This window comes from Cetorhinus maximus, chromosome 13 (genome assembly GCF_964194155.1).
Source record: "Cetorhinus maximus chromosome 13, sCetMax3.hap1.1, whole genome shotgun sequence".
In the NCBI taxonomy this organism is placed as follows: domain Eukaryota; kingdom Metazoa; phylum Chordata; class Chondrichthyes; order Lamniformes; family Cetorhinidae; genus Cetorhinus; species Cetorhinus maximus.
The window spans coordinates 94,604,118-94,625,874 of NC_135891.1; the positions used below are offsets into that span (position 1 = coordinate 94,604,118).

General features: G+C 44.5%; 1 protein-coding gene across 1 annotated transcript in view; it reads left to right on the forward strand.

Moving 5' to 3' along the window:
• slc1a6 (solute carrier family 1 member 6) overlaps positions 1–21,757 on the forward strand; it is a 106,500-nt gene that overhangs the window by 79,902 nt on the left and 4,841 nt on the right. The window contains exons 6-8 of the mRNA XM_078555833.1: positions 4,864–5,174; positions 17,468–17,701; positions 17,859–18,053. Coding sequence (XP_078411959.1) covers positions 4,864–5,174; positions 17,468–17,701; positions 17,859–18,053 — 740 coding nt within the window. The remainder of the gene's footprint in view (positions 1–4,863; positions 5,175–17,467; positions 17,702–17,858; positions 18,054–21,757) is intronic.

Genomic DNA, 21,757 nt, shown 5'->3' on the forward strand with positions numbered 1-21,757 from the left:
CCATTGTTATATAAAGGAAAACGTTCTAACTCAAATAGTTATATTTTCCACTGCATTTAAGAGTTAATTCCCACCTTGATTACTTTACTTTAATGTCCTCCTTGCTGGCTTCCTTTTGTCTGTGCTCAGTAAATTCCAATTTGTCTAAAATGCAGCTGCTTGTATCTTCTTCCACACAAATCCTGCTTCTCTGTCATTCCTGGTTTACACTGGCTCCTTGTCCTTCAATTTAAATTTAAAATTTTATGTAATACAAACTTTTCCAGGTTGACTTGCCTTCCTTCAGTCTTCTAACTCTGGCCTCCAGAGCGTTTCACCTCACTATCTGCACAGCACGATGCTGAACTCTTCTTCCACCGCCTTCGTCTCTGTGCTCACTTCTTTGGGCAGGAATCCTCCCCCAGTTCAACAGACCCTTTCAGTATTCTCCCTCCACCCGGACCCCTCCCTCTGGCCTCTTATCTGCCCTTGACCTTTTCATTGCAAACTGTCGGCATGACAGTGGCCGTCTCAATTTTTCTGCTCCTCTCACCCACTCTAACCTGTCTCCTTCTGAACCTGCCACACTCCGTTCTCTCAGGTCCAACCCTGACTTAGTCATCAAACCTGCCGACAAGGATGGTGCTGTTGTTGTCTGGCGTACTAACCTCTACCTCGCAGAGGCTCAGCGCCAACTTTCAGACACTTCCTCCTATCTCCCCCTGGACCATGACCCCACCACCGAACATCAAGCCATTGTTTCCAGGACTGTCACTGACCTCATCTCCTCTGGAGATCTTCCCTCCACAGCTTCTAACCTCATAGTCTCCCAACCTCGGAAAACCTGCTTCTACCTCCTACCCAAAATCCACAAACAGGACTGCCCTGGTAGACCAATCGTGTCAGCCTGTTCCTGCCCCAAGGAACTCATTTATTCCTATCTTGACTCCGTTCCCTCTCCCCTTGTCCAGTCTCTTCCCACCTACATCAGCGATTCCTCTGATGCCCTACATCATATCAACAACTTCCAGTTCCCTGGCCCCAGCAGCCACCTCTTCACCGTGGACATCCAATCCGTCTACACCTCCATCCCCCACCAGGATGGTCTGAAGGCTCTCCACTTCTTCATTGAACAGAGGCCTGAACATTCCCCAACCACCACATCTCTTCTCCGATGGCTGAACTTGTTCTCTCACTGAATACTTTCTCCTTAAACTCGTCTCACTTCCTCCAAATAAAAGGTGTGGCTATGGGTACCCGCATGGACCCCAGTTATGCCTGTCTCTTTATGTGGTATGTGGAGCATTCCTTATACCAGTCCTACTCAGGCCCCCTCCCACAACTCTTTCTCTGGTACAACTCTTTCTCTGGTACATCGATGACTGTTTCGGTGCCGCTTCATGCTCTAGTGTGGACCTGGAAAAATGTATTAATTTTGCTTCCAATTTCCACCCCTCCATCACTTTCACTTGGTCCATCACTGACACTTCCCTTCCCTTCCTTGACCTCTCTGTCTCAATTTCTGGTGATAGACTGTCCACCAATATTCATTGCAAGCCCTCCGACTGCCATAGTTACCTCGACTACAACACCTCACACCTGCTTCCTGTAAGGACTCCATCCCATTCTCTCAGTTCCTTCACCTCCGTTGCATTTGTTCCGATGATGCCACTTTCCAAAACAGCGCTTTTGACATGTCTTCCTTCTTCCTTAACCGAGGTTTCACACCCATGGTGGTTGACAGGGCCCTCAACCGTGTCCGACCCATCTCCTGCACCTCTGTCCTCACACCTTCCTCTCCCTCTCAGAACCATGATAGGGTCCCCCTTGTCCTCACTTTTCACCCCACCAGCCTCCGCATTCAAAGGGTCATCCTCCGCCATTTCTGCCAACTCCAGCATGATGCCACCGCCAAACACATCTTCCCTTCACCCCCCACTGTCGGCATTCCATAGGGACCGCTTCCTCCAGGACATCCTGGTCCACTCCTCCATCACCCCCAACACCTCAACCCCCTCCTACAGCACCTTCCCAAGCAACCGCAGAAGGTGCAACACCTGCCCCTTTACTTCCCCCCTCCTCACCGTCCAAGGGCCCAAACACTCCTTTCAAGTGAAGCAGCGCTTCAATTACACTTCCCCCAATTTGGTCTACTACATTCGCTGCTCCCAATGCAATCTCCTCTACATTAGAGAGACCAAACGCAGACTGGGTGACCGCTTTGCAGAACACCTTCGGTCTGTCCGTAAGCATGACCCAGACCTCCCTGTTGCTTGCCATTTCAACACACCACCCTGCTCTCATGCCCACATGTCCATCCTTGGCCTGCTGCAATGTTCCAGTGAAGCTCAACGCAAACTGGAGAAACAGCATCTCATCTTCCGATTAGGCACTTTACAGCCTTCCGGGCGTAACATTGAGTTCAACAACTTCAGAATGAACTCTCTCCTCCATCCTCCCCTCTTTTTGATCCCCTTTTTTCAAATATTTATTTTTTAATTTTTATATATTTTTTCCCACCTATTTTTATCATTTTTTTAAAAATTTATTTCAATTTTTATTCATTGTTTTATCCCCACCTTTTTCCCCAGCCTATTTCGATCTTTTTCCCCACCCCATCCCCAACCCCACTAGGGCCATCTGTCACTTGCTCATTCTGCTTTCTATTCTTAATGTCACCATTAGCACCTCCTTTAGCCAGTATCACCACCATCAACATCCCTCCAACCTTTTGTTTATGACATCTTTTGTAATCTCTCCTTTGCCTCCACCTATCACTGGCCTTCTATCCAGCTTCACCTGTCCCACCCTCCTTAAACAGTATATATTTCACCACATTTCTACTTCTCTTTAGTTCTGAAGAAGAGTCATACAGACTTGAAAAGTTAACTCTGTCTTTCTCTCCACAGATGCTGTCAGACCTGCTGAGTTTTTCCAGCATTTTTTGTTTTTGTTTCAGATTTCCAGCATCCGCAGTATTTTGCCTTTTTCACCTCACTATCTCACTATTTCACTATTGGCTGCAGAGCTTTCCACTACCTCCGTTCTCCATTCTCTGAAATTCCCTCCGCTCTCCTCACTGTCCCCCTACTTGCTTTCTTTCTCCCATCCTTTTTAACTACTTCTCAAACTGTATTTTCTATGTTATCAATCATCTCCTGTAATTTCCTTCCCTTGGTGAGGTGATACACCCTTTTCCTACTCTGAAAAATCTCTTGTGACATTAAAGTACAGAACAATAAAGGTGTTGCAGCAGTACTAGTACTGATAATTGTAGTAGTCATTGTGGTAGCCATGGATTAGTGCATTAAAAGTAGTGCTAACCAAGTAAAATAATACAACAATGCCTGCCACTAATATTAAGGCAACTGTAAGTCTTCCACCAATTGAAAACAGCAAGAAGATCCTGGCCTTGAAATTACATCATGGAGAACTAAGTACAGGAACTTAAGGCATTCATCTTAAATGCCTACCTCTGCTATTTTAATAGCGGCAATACTGAATTACTTCAAACACTGTCCACATCACAGGGATCTTTCAGGGAGCCACAAGGGACAACATGTAACTTTGCTGCATGAAGAGTATCACTGATTTTTTTTTTATTCTTTCACGGGATGTGGGTGTCGCTGTCTAGGCCAGCATTTATTGCCCATCCCTAATTGCCCTTGAGAAGGTGGTGGTGAGCTACCTTCTTGAACCGCTGCAGTCCCTGTAGTGTAGGCACACCCACAGTGCTGTTAGGGAGGAAGTTCCAGGATTTTGATGATTTCAGGGTTCAGTGATAGTAATGCCGTTGAATGTCAAAGGTAGATTGTTGGATTCTCTCTTGTCAGAGATGGTCATTGTCTGGCACTTGTATGGCGCAAATGTTAAAACATTAATTAGTTTCCTATTCACATTCCACTAGAGTGCAATGAGCACAATCTTAAAACCCAAATGACTTAGCAGTTCCCCAGATACTCCTCGGGAAACTTGCTCCAGACCCAAAAGCCTTCATTTAACCTCAGCACAGCTAGCCATTACTATGTTTAAATCATCATCAACTTGCTCTCTGAAGGAGCTATGGCAGGTAAAATGATGTCACTGCAGAGTGCCAGGCATAGATATAAGGTGCACAGATGGAATGCAGGGATACATTTCCTTTAAATAAACTACCTGTAGCACACTAGAACAATACTTAGCAGTATAAGGAGAATATAGTGCCCTCTGAAACCAACTCTGCACAAACACTCTCCTCAACAGGTTAAATCCCCTGAGGTTCAAATAGGCAAGAGGAGGCAAATTGTAACAATGGAAGAAGTGGAAGTGGCAACAAGGCATCAGAAGAGACGAAGCCAGAAAGAATGGTAGCAGGGTGGGTGTCAGTGGTGAGGCAAAACTTGCAAGTATGGCATGAAGTCTGTTAAATCAGGACAGAAAATTCATGTCAAAATCTCAGGATGTCTAATAGTCGATGAAAAAAGTCAACTTTAGAAAATTCCTGAGAAAGCAAGAAATGGTGCTATTAAGTATCTGGTTAAACAAGAATTTAAGAGTGGTTCCAGCCCACCTTATCATCTGAATCCAATTGTTGATGACCCACCCAGCACCAAATGTGTTTTGAGAGTCCATGACACTTGCTCCCATTTTCCACATCTGAAGCTGCTTTCCAGAGAGGCATAGTGTCAATTATTTTTGCAGGTCCAGCATTATGACTACAGAACCAAGATGGGTAAATGGAGTTCAGGTACAGATTAGTCATGATCTAATTGAATGGCAGAACAGACTTGGGCTGAATGGCCTACTGCTTTCCCATGTTCCAATGTAAGAATGAGGTAAATGGGAAAAAGTGGAAGAAATGTAAATCACTGAATGGTAACACTCATATTCCTTTGTCTTTTACAGTACAAAACAAATTATGGCACACGAAAAATCATAAGACCTACGTCATCACCCATCAATCTTACAACCAGCACTGAACCATCCATGATGGACAACATAACTGATGCGTTCAGAAAATTGCAGGAGTTGATGCTTGATGAGGAGGTTATTCCAGTTGCTGGTTCATCCAATGCAGTGAATGCACTGGGTCTCGTGGTCTTCTCCATTGCATTTGGTCTTGTAATCGGCAACATGAAACAGCAAGGACGGCCACTGAAGGAATTTTTTGACTGTCTTAATGAGGCCATCATGAGACTTGTTGCAATTATTATCTGGTACGTTTTAATATTGTGGTTTGTTTTAGAATTAGAATTCAGGGGCTATATTTGGTTAGCACCCAAAAATGGGCACGGGGATTACAACACAGGAGTAGCCCATGCCCATTGAATGGGATGCACACAACATGCTGACTATTCATTATAATGTTTTCTGTGTTCAGCCAGAATTTCCCACGCTATCCATTAGCTGCATGCATCAGCAGGAGACCCAATATTGTGAGTAACTTGCACTTCTTAAAGCTAACCTGCACTTCCTAAAGGAGCGTTATGGCTGCAGCAGGTGCTGGGAGTCATTCTACAACTGAATCTGACCTGGGAAAGAGAGAGAGAAATGCTGAGCATGGGAGAAAGCAGGCTCCCAGGTTTTTGCATGCTGTACTGGAGGTCTTGGTGGAGGAGATGGAAAGGAAAAGATATTCTGTAACATCAGGGGCAGAAGGCTCTCCAGACACATAATGAAAAGGCAGTGGGAACAGGAAGTTGCGGAGGTTAATACCAGATGTGCAGCCCCAAAAATCTGGATGTAGTACTGCAGGAAGCTTAATGACCTCACATGAGTGGTCAAGGTAAGTGAATGCATCTTCAAATGCCACATCCTACCAACTGCACTATTAGCCTCAGCCATGGTTCAAATCACCCCACCCCATCACTCACCTGCCAGTGATCTCTGTCAATCAGGACTCATATCCAACACTGTATGCTTCACCTCATCCTTCATATTTTACACAGTTGCAAGCCTCACACTCACAGCTCACAACTTGCATACGCTAGCAGTGACAGCGACATCACCCAGATTGCATGGCACTCATTGACACAATTCCCTTTCTCTTACAAAAGAGGATGGCACACCGGAGGCAGAAGGAACTAACCGGAGGAGACAGGCATGCCTGCACCTTCTATCCACCTAGGAGAGACTGTGCTGGCCATTATTGTAAGGGCTATTTCTGAGGCTGTGGCCACAGGTGGGGCTGAATCCATTGACGATGACTATATCCTCATCCCTAATCTTCCTTCAAACATCCCATTTCTCCCTCATCCCTAACTCTATTCTGACTCTCAAGCTGCAGGAGATGTAAACATGCGCTTTTTTACTTCTCCCCTCCCATCCCCACACTTGTCCCTTTTTCATATCTGATGCTGAACAACTTCAGCCTGCTCAAGCAGTAGGTCAGTGAAGATGAAGGAACACCATCACTTAATTCCACACTCTGAGCCACTGGTTCAGGTACTGACATCCTGTGTAATTTGGAGAATAGAAGTGGGGTCTGCACATGAGACGCTGGGCAAAAAGGTTCACTGCAGCCAGGGCAATTGGAAAGGAGAGCACAGGTGCTAGCTCACCAGGCGGTAAGTTAACATACTAGCTCTGCTGAAGAGGACTCCGAAGAGAACTTTGGGGAAGGGATACAGAAAAAGACTGATTGGCTGATGAATGTACATATTGAAATGCTTGGTGCATTGCGAATCTCCAGAAAGCCTGTGTATGCTATCAAGGAGCATGGAGGAGTCCAGCACCAACTTGGCACAAGGCTTTGCATACAGTTTGGAACCCAGCTTTTCCAGCATGGAGCGGATGGCCAACTATAATGCAATGATTGACAGTCGATGTGTCATCTTCTGTTGCAACATCCAATGTCTGGGTGCTGCTGTGGAAGTTCAGACTGCTTGCATTATGACTCTGGATACTAGTGTTCAAAAGGCTTGCAAGGTGTCACAGCTGTCCAGCAATCTGTTCTCCAACACATTACTCGGATTGCTGAGGCACCACCCTCGAGAATGGCAGTGGCTCTGTGAAGCACAAACCTGCTGTTCTCTCTCTGGATGACATATTCATCCTCCCACCACTGTCACTCTGTCAGCGCCCTTGCTGTTACCTGTCAGCCATCCAGCTCAGCCGGGCCTTCTAGACCCCCAGCTGCTCAAAGTCACCTTCCAAGGCCATCCGCAGTATTCTTCATTGAAAATCAGCTGCCTTCCACCAACCCTGCTGCAACCACTGGCGTGGCATCCCAGACAATCCCTTGGACAGGAAAATGCACACGGAAGACAAGCGCTAAGGAATGCACAACAATGATTGGTTTATTCTTATATGCATGATTTAATTTATAAATTTGGATTGGAATGTGTGTTTTCTGTTGGATTTTATTTTGCATTTTGACTAAGATGACAATGTGATGGTCAGTGACTGAAGGAAGGTAAGGTGTATGCGACAGTTGGTAAATAGGGAATTGGGGTTGAGATTGAATTGGTATTGCCATTGAGTTAATTGTTCACATACAACCTGGGCAGAGAAGGGCAATCTAGGTTGCAGCCTTCCCTCCTCTTCTGCTGCCACTGACTCCTCTTCCTGCTCTTTATACTCTTGCTCCTCAGTGTTTCACCACATAGGTTGTGGCAAGGGCTGTTTCCTCATGAGGTTGCGCAGCATGAAACATTCCAAGACAAACCTGGAGACCCGCTCAATCAAGTACTGTAACGCTTCTCCAGAACACTACAAGCTGCAGAATTATTGCTTCAGCACACCAATAGTCTGCTCTATCAGATCTCTTGTGGCACCCTGACTCTTGTTGTATGCCAGCAGCATTCATGTCTGTGAGCTGTGAACCATGTGAGTCATGAGCCATGTCATCAGCAGATAAGCCTTGCTGCTCAGTTACTATCCTTTGGTTTTGCTGTGGTGCTAGACATACAGCAGACACAGAAGGCTGCCACAGAATGAATGCATTATGACTGCTGCCAGGATACCAGACATTGGCCTGCATGGTGCAATGCCTGTGGTCACACACCAGCTGTACATTCAGAGGGTGGAATCCTTTCCAGTTCAGGTACATGGCAGAGTTGACTTGATACCTATGCAAAGCAACTTTCTCGCAAAGCAATGGACATGGGGTCAGTGGCACCCTGCACCATGGGGAAGCCCACAATCCTTGCAAACCATCATGTTTACTCTGACTGCTTGGGCCTGATTTTAAGCTGTGTGTGCAAATGAGTGAGTTTTGAATGGGTTAAAACCGGGCCCTTTCTGTGTGGCAAGACCAGATTAAGTTATATTATCTATCCTCACATGGAGAGCCTCAGTGACCTCCCTTACACAGCATTGCACTGCAAACTGTGACGTGTTGCTAATAACTCCTGCAGCAGCCTGAAAGGAGCTGGAAGCATAAATCTTCTTTGCTACAGTCATCTTCACAGGCACAGATGATGCGATCCTTGCCCTGCCCTGAGATGGAGTCGTGGCTGCAGCAGTTGACAGATTTCAGTGAGGACCTCCCCAGAAAAGCGTAGACAACTTGAACATTGGTCATCCCTGAAGTTCAGTTAGGGGAATTGCACCCTGAACACCCTGGGCAGAAATGGCCCTCTACTGAGAGCCTTTCTACCCTTCTCCTCCTCCTCCTCCCTCTTCTAGCAGCTTGGCCTGCTCTGCGTGGCCTTTGCTCACTCATGCATACATTCCTTTTGGCCATCCATGTCTGGAAGCAAACGATTTGTGCACAAACTGTGGAAAAAGAGGTATTTCAGGATCAATCAACCTCAACCTGTAGACAGTTGAAACTTTTCAAACATATGGAAAAACATACAAAACTTGTCAAATTGCAGCAATAACCAAAAGAAATAATCCCTGTTAATAAATCCCTGTTAAGTTGTTGATGATCGCTTTGTGTAATGCTGGCTGGAGGGCTCTTTCATGCTGATGAATACGTGTTCAGCTTACAGAGGTTAGGAGAGGGTCTAAGCTGGAGTGCTGAGCCCCAAATTTGCAGTGTGCGCTGATTGACATCAGTCTGTCTGTCTGCACTGCACATTGCCAATGGGCATTAGGTGTGTGTGCAATACTAATATGGTTTCACAGCAGAAGTATGCTGCATGGCATGGCTGCTATTTTGGAATCTGAAGGGGTTTCACAGCACTCAAATAATAGATGCTACCAAGCCCAATTTCACCGCACCCCCCGCCTCCGACCCTACTCCATGTCTGGTAAGTACTGAATCTTTGGTAGTATTAGAGCTTGTTAGTTTAATGCTATAATTAAGAGCCCTGTGTTTCCTGTCTAGTTACACCAGTTTACTAAGTAGCTGAAGGAAGAATCTTGGGCAAGGGACAATTTTCCAGTACCTTGAGTCCCAATACTATTTCCTACATTATCCCCCAGGACTGACAACAGACACCTGATGTATCTGTCCAAATATGGGCAAGAGATTTATAATGAGAGCCAATTTTAAGTTGCCAGTTTCTAGATTTCACAACAGACAAATGGTTCATTTATTAAAATCTTTTAGCTAGGACTGCAGGCTGACTTTCATTGCTGCAAGGTGCCACAGTAAATTCCTTCCCACCTGCCTCAAATGTGTGTCCCAGTAACACAGTGAATGGCTGCGTGCCACATCTGAAATATCAAAATTCCCCTGACCCCGATGTATAGGTCAAGGCACACCTAAAGTTGGGGAGGGGGTGTGACGGGGGGCGTGGGTGACAACCTCCCCTACCCAACAAAGGGTTCACCACAATTACAGCTCTCAGAAAAATCTAGACCACAGTTTTCAGGATTGATGTTCGAAAATATGTCTGGCAGGCCTGTCAACTATAATATTTTGATGCAAGCAATCTGTACAATGCAGACGATAGAGGCTCAGACACTTCTTGGACCCACATCTGCCGGGATGTTCAAAGCCAAATAAGCCTCTGTTACCCTTCCTGAAGCTCTCCATTCTTTCCCACAAAGATGGAAAATCAGCTCTTATAACTTAAACATGCACTGACACCCAATGCGTTCAGAGCACTTGTATAAACAGATGTTAAGTTTCCACACATTGTAGCTATTCCCTCAGAAATTGAGGATGTAATGTGCCTTGATGTGATCTAAGAGAAGTCCAACTTCACAGTTTTATCCGATTGGACTATGGCCGGAATTTCCCCTGAATTGCCCTAAGTGCGGTGGCAGGCATGAAAAAAGACATTTTTCCTGCCAGCCACAAGGGTGAGTTTTTGCGCCATATCATCCGCTTCAGCCTCATTAATTATATAGCCACAGGAAACGCACCTTATTGCTGGCGGGCAGACCCTGAATCGCCCGCCATGCAGTTACCTCACTGTTTCCTCATTCCAGGTTCCATATCTAAACTGCAGCCATGCATACAATTCTCAATGCTTGTAGCCTGGGACTGCTCCAGTGAAGACATAACCCCAAAAGCCAAGAAGGGTTCAGTGACCTGTCACTGGAATGCCTTTTGGAGGCTCGCCATGATGTCCTCTACCCCCACTCTGGCCACAGGAGGTCCAGCAATCTCACCACTCCGGCTTGGCTGGCAGTGGCAGTGGTGGTCAGTGCCAATGCTGCACTGTGCAGAAAAAGGATGAATGACCTCATCCATGCCACCAGGGTAAGTCAACCATCTCATCACTATAAACTCACAGACTCACAAGCCAATCGTACATTCACTGGTATCTCACTTTATTGCCAGCTCAAGGGACATCACCACTCACTCTCTCTCACACATCCTCACATCTCCATCTGACCTCCTCTTCTGGAGACGGCCTCCTCAGTCCTCACCATCATGAGGCCACTTGCGTAGATCAACATGTGCTCCCCCCACCCCACACACACCCTGGGATAACTCCCTTTCCCACTACAGCCTTTGCCCTGCAGCCTCTTCACTGAGGCCATTTCTCCCCCTTCTCCAAGCAAGCCCTAGCCCTGCAGCCATTGAAAAGCCACCCCCGCCTTCCCACTAGTCTGGTAGGTTGGAGACTTGCCCATGAGCCTCCCTAAAAGAAATGGGTTGCTGCCTGCGAAGCCTGGCACTGATGACCGCATGTGTGGCCCAAAGCATGGTAGGCAAACAACGTGAGTTCATGATCCAGCTTGGGGTGGGACGATTCCAGCGAACAGGGCTTACAATGGGATTCTAATGTATTGCAATTAGCTTCCCAACGTGCAGCGGCAGGAAACCCAACCTGCAGATAGGTGGAGGGGACGATCGCAAACTGGTTTTATAACAATGTGAAACCGATTTTTGCGATCTCCCGATATTTTCCACTCCCGCCCGCTATGGCGCCCACCACAAATGGGAGCACAAAATCCTGGCTTATGCTAATGAACATCTGGGCATGTGCTCCTGCATTGAAAACTAAGTATGCACTGACAGTGCTCAATGACAGCCAAACTGGAAAGGACAACTTAATTTAAAGAGACAACGCAGATCAACAAAGCGAATAGGACAAAATATGTCACTGGATGGAACATCAGTAGATGAAATTAATCAGGAATAAGTGTAAATCACTGTACATGGAAAAATTAGGCAACAGATAAAGGATTGGGTATAAAGTCATTTCTAGAAATGTCCTGGCTACAATGAATAAGATTGGAATCACAGGAAGGCAATCTAATAGAACAGGTCAACAGAGAAGCGTTGAAGGATAGAGTTGTTGACCACATCAAAGGCTGCAGAGGGATTGAGGAGGAATAAAACACTCTGGTCACTTTCACAGACATAGTATTTTGTGATTTTGAATAGGAGTATTTGCTGGTGTGCTGTGGGAGGGGTCGAAGCTAAGTTAAAGATCTACAAACAGTAAAAGAGATGCAAGGAGAGTGATTTGTTCAAGAACCTTGGAGAGGAAAATAAATTAAGAGATGGAATCCTAGTTGGTGCAGACATAGGGGACAAGCAAATATTTTCAATGAGGACAGTGATAATAGTTTTGAAAGGATGGAGTACAGTGCTTAAAGGAGAGATAGCTGTTCATGATGTCAGCTAGTGTTAGGATCAAATAGGGAAATTCAGTGGTCAGGAGTTTAATAGGAAATGGGTTGCATTTGAGGCATCTTGAGTTTTCCGCTCCAGAAAATGGAGGGGTTGCAGAGATGTGGACACAGTAACGTGTGTTCAAGCGTGTGTTTCCAGCGTCCTTCATCCTTGATTCCTTGGGAGGATGGGACCTGAAAGCATAGTGTGTTTGATGATTGCCACTCAACTCCCATTGGATTGCAGTCGTATGTCTGTTGGTATTAATTAGTTTCTGATACACTATAGTGTGCCTGAAAAGAGATTGCATTTCCCATTATTCTCCTTCAGTTAGATTCTTATGTGTCTGATACTTTTTTAATTAGTCCTATTAGACCTCAGCCTAAGATAGATATAACACAGATCCTTTCAGAGGCTACTTGGGAAATCCAGAGTAGCTCATCAAGCCTGCTCCATCCAACATCTATGTATAACTATTCTATCATGGACTTCCCTCCCACACCACTTATTGATCATCTACTTTAGAGAAGATTAGTTTCTTTCCTCTACTGCCCCCGATTTAAAAAGTGAAGCAATGTTGTTAAGTATCCCTGTAATCAGACCAGGTCCTTTTAAACATGCCAATTTAGACTGAAATCATCTACCTTTTCTTATTCTGTTGGGGGTATAACGTTTTTGTAATCTAAACCTAGGTCAGGGCTTCCAAATTTTGTTCTTGTTCTCTAGTCCTATATTCATTGGGCAAGATAAATAGCTTATTCACTTCAAGATCATCTTTCATTAATTTTGAAGACATGTATTATGTCCTTTTCCTCAATCTTTTCTTTAGTAGAAATGAATTTAGATACTGGAACCATTCCTAAAGGATTGAGAAGGTCCTCTGCAAAGTTTAAAAATCTAGTTTTTATTTATGGCACAAAAACTGAGAGAAAGTAAAGCCTACACATGGCAGTAAATTTGGAGAAAATCGGTTTTTATCTTGAACAGCTCTAAGACTTATGAAAAGAAGCAGGCGATGAATGAGGCACAGTTAAACGCAATGACAACTCCTAATTTTTACACAGTTCACACACTTTCATGGGGTCTTAATGGCAGTTCCAAAGTTTCTGACAAGCATATGCTCACAGAAGTTGCATTAAGCTCTATTTGCCAAGTTTGGTTTTCTTGGAATCTAGTCTGAAAAACATTTTCTCTGTATCCATTGAGCCAGCTGGTACACTGAAGATGTAAGAAGCAGCACAGCTCAAGTTCAGAGAACGTTGAATGGTGACAGTTCAGTGTGTGAAGATCAAACCATGCCAAATTGGAAAGGGCAGTACAAAGTGCTTAAATATTTTTATATATAAAAATCCTAATAGTTATAAAACTAATGTTTCTTATACTTAGAAGCGTTCTGCATCTAGTGACACATGAGGCATATAAAGCACATGCTTATGTCTGTTTCCATAGCTAGGTTTTCCTGGAACAGGTTGCCAGCCTGTCACCAGAGGCAAAACTTAAGCTGTGTCATTTCATATCAAGCATGGCTAATCAGGAGACCCTCCTGGTTTTACCACCTGCCAGAGGTGTATTGGAAGGATTTGCAGTTGTAGTCGTTTGGTAGTACAGAACTTCAGTATTGCTGGAAAAAGAGATATTTTTGTCAATGCTTTTCGTTTTGCACTCATCAGGACAATTCACAAGAAAACCAAATGTAAAGGGAACAACAATTTATACTATATGCGAAGAGCATGCTGATTGGTTGGCAAGTGGATTCTGATTGGTAAAAGCATTGCATGGAGAATGCACCAGTTAATGGTGACAGACAGTTAACTGCCAAGCATTGTTTGAAATTTAAACCAGGAAACTTAACTCTGATTCATCAAGGCATTGCCCCGAGGAATGAACCTGTGAATGGCTGTCACTTATTTTGTTTAGCTGAAACAGGCACAATGTGTGTTGATAGCCAACCTGTTTGGCCACATTATAAACACAGCTTCCATGGCTATCAAGTCCTGGAGTAGGAATCAAACCCAGAAATTCTGGCTCAGAGGCAGGGATGCTACCCACTGCGCCACAAGACCTCCCCTTAATGTTTCACTGCGTATATTTTGAAGGATCATCTCTATAGTTAGTAACTTGAGTCATGGGTTCTGAAATGTTTAGTCTGATTCTCTTCTTACTCCCAACAGAATCCCTGAAGGCCACTGTGCAATTGGATAATGCTTTTTGCAGATAATTGGATTTAATAATCCTCTCAATATGCAACAGGCTGAAGTACTTCCTCAAACAAGAACAGCGCAATTATTATCAATCTAGCTGTGGTCTCCAAAGAAAAAGTCTTCCTGGGCCTAGCAGATTGTAGTGTTTATTAACATGTTTAAATGTTCTTCCTGTTTTTATGGTATTTGTTCCTCCTTTTTAGATTCCCTGCCATTTCATAAGCCTTGCAAACTGGTCAAATTTTTCACTGGCTGCACATCAGCTGGGAGTGACCTAAAGGGCACACTTTCTGCTCTCAGTTGCTTTAGTCCCAGCAGATCAGGGGTTATCACCTCTGGTCCAACCATCCTACAACTACAGTCCTCCCTTTAGCTGCTCAACATGTCTACGCAAGCTGTGCATTGTCTTTCCACACCAATTGGACAGCAAATAGACACTTTATTAACAGACTGGATTTTCTTGACTGTCAGTTTTTCGCCAAATTCAGTATTTTAATTGCTAGTTAGTGAAAGAGCTCAAAGAAAATTAAAAGAAAACATAATTTTTTTTGTGTGGCTTTTCTCCTGAGTTGCTCACAGCAGTGCCTGGAGATGGTTCTTTAATTCTTGGAGCTTCTGAACCAGCTGACCTTTGGCAACACTACCAGCAGAAGTAGTAAGAAGGAAGCTTGTTGAACAGGCTTTAAGCAATATGACAAACAATATCAACAAGTGAAACTGGCTTCACTTTCAGAATTTGACATTGAAAGTTGGTCCTGTGATGCATACACATTTTACAAATAATGTCATTGTGAACATTGCAGCCCATATCATCTCAAAATGATGCAATACATGCACATCTCCAAATCCTAAGGAGCAAGAGAATTCGGGCTTTTTAAAGTTTGTATATAGGAGGCAGAATCAGATCTTACTGATTCACCAACTCAGAAAGCTGTAAAAAGCCATTTTAAAAGTCTCTAGCCATTCTTTACTTCAGGCAGCATTTAATGGGTGGCAGGGTTTCCCATCCGCCACTGAATAAGTTGGCAGGGGACACACACCCCTGCTGTATACAGCAGACGTTTAAGTTTATGAGGAGCATTAATTAGCTGGAGGTGAACCTTCTGCCCCCATATGGGGAGAAAGTCCTGCCTGCTAGAGCTACCGGCCATCTAATTGGCAGGAGGAAGTCGCCATCGGGAGCAGTGGCCACTGCTGGGCCTGCAACCAGTCCCGGACATCAAGGAGCCAGGAACCAAAAGCAAGGTGAGTACATGGGTCCGGTGGGGTGGGGGGTCTCAGCAAGGCCAGGACTGGAGACCTCTGTGAGGGTGAGGGGAGCCCAAGGTCACAAAAGGAGGCCCATGAAGGAGCCACCTGTTGTAGGGTGGCTGAGTTATGCTATTAATGATAGAGTTGAGCTGCAGACATTTCTTTGGTGGAAACATTAAGTTTATTTACAATGTACTCAGCAACTACACATGTGCTTTCAACTCCAACTCTATCTCTACACTGACTCCTGAGGTAGCCCGCACGACTCTCCTATTGGTTACTACAGATCATGTGATCTCTCCTAACAAGTATTATTCATAAAGCTACATTACACACTAAGTAAAACCATAATTACTACACCCACCAACCAATCCCACCCAGCAAGCTGCAATGCTGGGCATCCCCAAACTGCTTCATCCATCCACAAAATTGCAGCCAAGGTGGGAAGTGGCCCTTAAGTGACCATTCACTGGCCACTTAAGGGTCTCAATTGAGACAAGGGTGGGAAGGCCTGAAAACCTGCCCACATTTAGGGGCGGTGGGGCTGAGGGGGGTGGAAATGTAAAACTCTGCCCTTCGTTCCCAAGGTGGAATCAACCTGGTCACTCTTAAGGCTTCTCGATGTTTATTGAAGTAAGGTGACCAAGACTGCGCACCAGTAGTGGAATTATATGCACCCCGATCCTTCCCCAGAGCTGAATTCAGAGGCAAGGGCCCATTTAATCAGGCAGGGAGGTGCAGGATGGATCAAGCTCCAGTGCAGTACCAGCTGTTCTCACCGCTCCTTGTGGCACTGCCAGTACTGGAGAGCTGCCGGCCTCTGATTGGCCAGCTGCTTCCAGGGGCAGAATTTCCACCCTGCTCAGGCTTAATTTGATGGGAGGCCCGACACTGCCCAGGCAAGTACCTGATTCTTGCAAAATTTTGTTGGGCCTCCTGAAAATGTTCAACATGGGTTCCCTCCAGTTTTCCAGCTGGTGTACGTGAACTCTGCCTTGAATGTTAAATTCTACCTATGCTTTAGCTTTTCCCCAACTCATAGGTCTCACATGGGTAATTTTAACTTAACTCGCCAGTCTGGAGACTGATGGGATCAGGTGGAATGCTGATTTTACATCCTGCCCTGTATTTCCGTCTGTATTAGAGTAAACTTGGGAAGGGTGTAAAATCTTATATTTTTTCCCATCCCATCAGCCTTCGAAAAAGCGGATTGGGCTAAAATTTCCACTGGTCATTTTACTGAAAGGAATTAGCTCATGTTATCATGATTACAGATAATGACGACCCTTTAAAATATAGACCTGATGTAACTTAGCACCATCACTCCATATTTCTTTTTAGCTTTCAGTGCTGTATCCTGTAATGTCTCTTGCAGATTGCAAAGATAAATTTTGACTGCAGGTGGGTTTTTAGTTGTCTACCCCAGTGGAGGGCACCCACTGATTGCCCAGAAGCCCTGACAGGAGGCTCAGTCCATTTTAAGGACTAGGTCTTGTTGGCCTGGTGCTGGCAGGCTGTAGATGGAAAACAGATCTCCTAGACAATCTGCTGGCCCTGAACTGCTGCCATATTGGGCAACCTGGGCCAAAAGTAAGTTGATCTGCGATGGTCCAACCTCAGAGGCGGGAGGCACCAAGTGCGACAGCAGCCTAGATTTCTGTGGACCCCAGAGGAGCACTTTGATCCTCATGGTGCCAGAAAAATAAATTAAAATTTACCTCCTGCGTACTTATTACACTGTACCTCCATCTAATAGAGGGCAGAGTGTGCACATTACATGCTCCACCCAGTGCTGTCTTAAAATGTCTGTCTGGGTCCCGTGTATATCCTAGGATCCTGATTTGCATACTATAAGGGCCAACCACCTAACTCAAGTCCTTTCATCCAATGGAAGGCCCTTCCAAGGCTGGTGTTGACTGGAGCAGGAATGGAGTGGTAAGCTCTCTCCCATCATTTAGAGTTGCCACCATCCTGTCTCCACCCAGTGAAAATCTCCATTGTGTCCGTTTTGTACTGTTTACAATCATAGCCAAACTTGGCTGGGATGAGGTACTGCTAGGCTGAGGAAATGCTGTGTCTTCTTCTATTTCAGGTATGCCCCTATAGGTATCCTCTTCCTGATTGCAGGCAAAATAATGGAAATGCAAGACCTTACCGTGATGGGTGGACAACTGGGGATGTACACTGTGACGGTGATAATTGGGCTGCTAATCCATGCACTCGTTGTCCTGCCACTTCTTTATTTTATAGTCACCCACAAGAATCCCTGGGTTTTTATTGGTGGAATATTGCAGGCGTTGATCACTGCACTTGGCACTTCATCCAGGTAAGATTGTCCATCTTGAATATAATCTGTTACCATTGAGAAATCTTTGTCTGCATCTCTCTGACCCCCTCTGCATATCTTCCCATATGCCCCTCTCTTCCTCTTCTTCTGTATCTCTCACTATGAATTAAATAGTTTAATCTACTTATTTTTGCAGTTCAGCAACTCTCCCAATCACCTTTAAGTGTCTGGAAGAAAATAATGGTGTGGACAAGCATGTCACTCGCTTTGTCCTTCCTGTTGGAGCTACTATCAACATGGATGGCACAGCCCTCTACGAGGCCCTGGCTGCCATCTTTATCGCACAGGTCAACAATTATGACCTAAACTTTGGACAAATCATCACTATCAGGTAGAGTACTAGAGGGAGTTGAATTGAAATCAAAGTTAGTCCAATCACAATTTTTCAATTTAGATTCAGCTTTGCAGTTTACTAACCTTTACGGCTAACACCTATTTAATTTGTTTTGTACACTAATCTGTATACCATGTGATTAAGAAAATTCCAGTAAACTAAGTAAATGTAACAAACATAATAAAGCTGTTTACATTGTTTAGAAAAAAAATGTAGAGGAAGTTACTTCCCTAATTATATAACTTACTGGGGACATCAACTTACACAACTAGGTCACAAATGTAAAAGAGTTGATACCATTCAAAGGGATCTGAACCGAGCAGATGAACTAAGAAATGCTCAAAGATAAAAACAAAAAGCTAAAAGCTACTGTGGATGCTGGAAATCCAAAACAAAAACAGAATTACCTGGAAAAACTCAGCAGGTCTGGCAGCATCGGTGGAGAAGAAATCTGCCGAAGAGTCATGAAGACTCGAAACGTTGACTGATTTCTTCTCCACCGATGCTGCCAGACCTGCTGAGTTTTTCCAGGTAATTCTGTTTTTGTTTAAGAAATGCTCAATGTTAGTGTGAAGCTGTTGCTGACATTATTTATCCAGTACTGGGATACATTAAGAGATTTAGTCTGAGTTTTATGAGGTTCTTCAATTTCATATAAAGCTAAAACCTGCTGTATGTTCATCACATGTGTAAAATTTAATGGGCTTGTGCACAATTCACTGATTCCGTGATTTCTTTCTGTGCAATGAACCAATTGCTTTGAGGGTACAAGCACTGCTTCATTCTACAGGTGTTTACCCTGCATTCTTTCACTTCTTTCTGATTATTCCCTGAGCCTTCAAAACCATTGATATAACTGCAACAATAACCTGAACTAGCCCGTTAGGAGCAGTGACATCTGTACAATTCCTCTGAATGGTTCAGTAGGATCCTAGACTTGTGGATAGAAGCTACAGATGGTCTATGGAATACCAAAGATGTGAGATTGGATGAGCTGGAATATTGTTGCTGGGCTTGTTGAGCCAAATAACCTTTTCTTCTTATCTTTCACCTTTCCTGATGTTCATATATGTCTGCATGAGTGTTAATCAGTAGAATCAGCAATTATTTCTGTAAGTATAATTTGAGTAAATTGGATCTACTAAAAATGTAATAAGCACACACAGTAGTTAAGGTACTATTTATTTACCAACACTATTACGTGGTATACCAATTTTATTCTGTGCTTTGACCCTCTGAGGCCAGTGTAATCCTTCTCTATGTGTGCTTGGTTGATAGTGTACCTCTTCTGTTAGGGTTGTCATAGGGAGAGATATAAGCAGTCTCATCCTCTATGACATTGATATGCTGGGTCTGATAGGTCGCCTTGGCTTCTGGATACCAATGACTTCTATTATTTCACAGGAGGCTCCTGTTGGTGCAGTGGATTTATTGGCTTGGATCACAACTCTTCCTAAAGAGCCCTTATCCAGCCTTAGTTGCCAAAGGATAGTAGTATTGTTGCCTTACTTGCATTTTAGTGTGGGAGAAAGTACTTAGGTATTGTGCGGAGTGGGTTCTATCAGACCAATCATTAATCATCATTAATTATCATTAATTTTACAATTACTAATTGTGATTCACAAGTACCAAAGACCCACACTGATTACATGTGAAAAATCCCCTCTCCTGTATGTGAGCTTCTCTTTATCTGTATTTGCAGGTGACAGGCTGATATCATGAAGACCTGAAATTCCAGTAGGTTGGAAGGTGGAATATAGGGAGACACCAGACTGACCAGGTTTTCACCCCATGTAAAATCTGGCAAAGATTGCTTTGTGGGCATGCCTGAGGGAGTTCACAACTAGCCCAGGAATTCAGACATTACGGGCTCCCTAGAAAACAAGAGTGACAAAGAGAAAGGCACCAATCTTCAATACCCTTTTTCTCTCTATTGGAAAGATGGCATTTTTAAACATCCTTAAATCTTTAGCCTTTTAAAGGCCTCTTGTTCCCTCCACTGGAGGGAGCAGGAAGCAGTAATACTTTGATAAAGTAAATAAGTAGAGGCTATTTCCAGTGGCAAAAGGGTTGTTAACCAAAGAACATGGGTTTAGGTGATTGGCAAAGAAACCAGAGGTGAATTGTGACATGGAGAAGCATTTTTTTACATAGTTAGCCTTTGAAACATACAAGGTCCTGAGGGGACTTGATCGGTCAAATACCAGGAGGATGTTGCCTCTTGTGGGGGAGACTAGAACTGGGGGCCACAGTTTATTAATAAGAGATCTCATTTTTATGACGAAGATGAAGACAATTTTCTTCTCTCAAAGGGTTTTTAGTATATGGAATCCTCTTCCTCAGAAAGCAGTTGGAGGCTGGGTCATTGAATTTATTTTTTGATAAACAGGGGAGTCAAGGGTATTGAGGGGTCAGGCAGGAACATGGAGTTGAGACCATAACCAGATCAGCCATGATCTTATTGAATGGCGGAGCAGGCTGCAAGGGCCAAATGGCCGACTCCTGTTCCTAGGGCCTATGTTCCTATGATCTGGAATGCACAGCCTGAAAGGCTGGTGGAAGCAGATTCAATTGTAAAATTCAAAAGAGAATTGGATAAATACTTGAAGGGAGAAAGATTGCAGTGCTACAGGGAAAAAGCCAGGCAGTGGGACTGATTGGAAAGCCCTACCAAAGAGCCAGCATGGCCACGATGAGTCAGATAGCCCCCTTCTGTTCTGTAGCATTCTCTGATTCTATAAGAGAGTATTGGTCTGATTTTCCAGCCAGCAGTCAGGACAGTCACCTCCGTTGCACCTACAAGTGCACAGGCTGCTGCCCTGGCAGCTTACTTGACCCAGATTCCAGGAGGAGTTCTACGTCAATAGCCGCAAGTGACCTGGCCTGAATCTTCTGGTTGGCGTGCGGGGGCGGGTCCCACCAGCCGACGCATAAAATGACGCATCATTCAGATCTTCAGTTCGGCAGACATGCACCGGAGTCGGTTGCGCGCCCATCGAACTATCAAAGGCCTATTAAGGCCATTAATAATCTAATTAAGCTGGTTGTCTGGGCTGCCCATCCAACCTTAAGGTTGGTGAGCAGGCGAAGAGCCTAGGTGGCCTTCACATTTATCATGGAACCTCATCCATGGGCGTGATGAGATTTCATGAAGTGTTTATAAATTGAATAGAAAAAAATTTTTAAAATTCATTGACATGTCCCAGCTCATGTAACACTGTCACATGAGGGGACAAGTCTGAATAGTTTCTTTTTTCTTTGTTTAAATTTTTCATAATCAAACTAATCTCCCTGAGGCAGCTCTGTGGGAGATTTCGGCGCTCTTTCACGCACATGCGTGGAAGAGCGCAGGCCCTGACTCAGCCTCTTCCCCCGCCCGCACAGGGAGTGCTCAGCACTTCGGCTGTGCGCCTGCTCCCGCTCAGCACCCACCCCCCCCACCCCACCCACCCACCCCCCCCCCCAACGCACCCCCAACGGGGAGAAAATTTTTCCTCTGATGTATCACAGTGCTGCTCTTATCACCAGAGCAGGAACCCTGGTATTTTGGATCTAAGACATAGAAGTTGCCATAAGAACTGGTAAGAATAATCTTTCAAATTCATAAGTTCCTTTCACCCTCTGTGGGTATTGGAAATAATGGATCTCTCTCCCTCAAAAGAGATGTTGGCTCCCTTGAAATTTTCAAGAGTGAGAGAGAT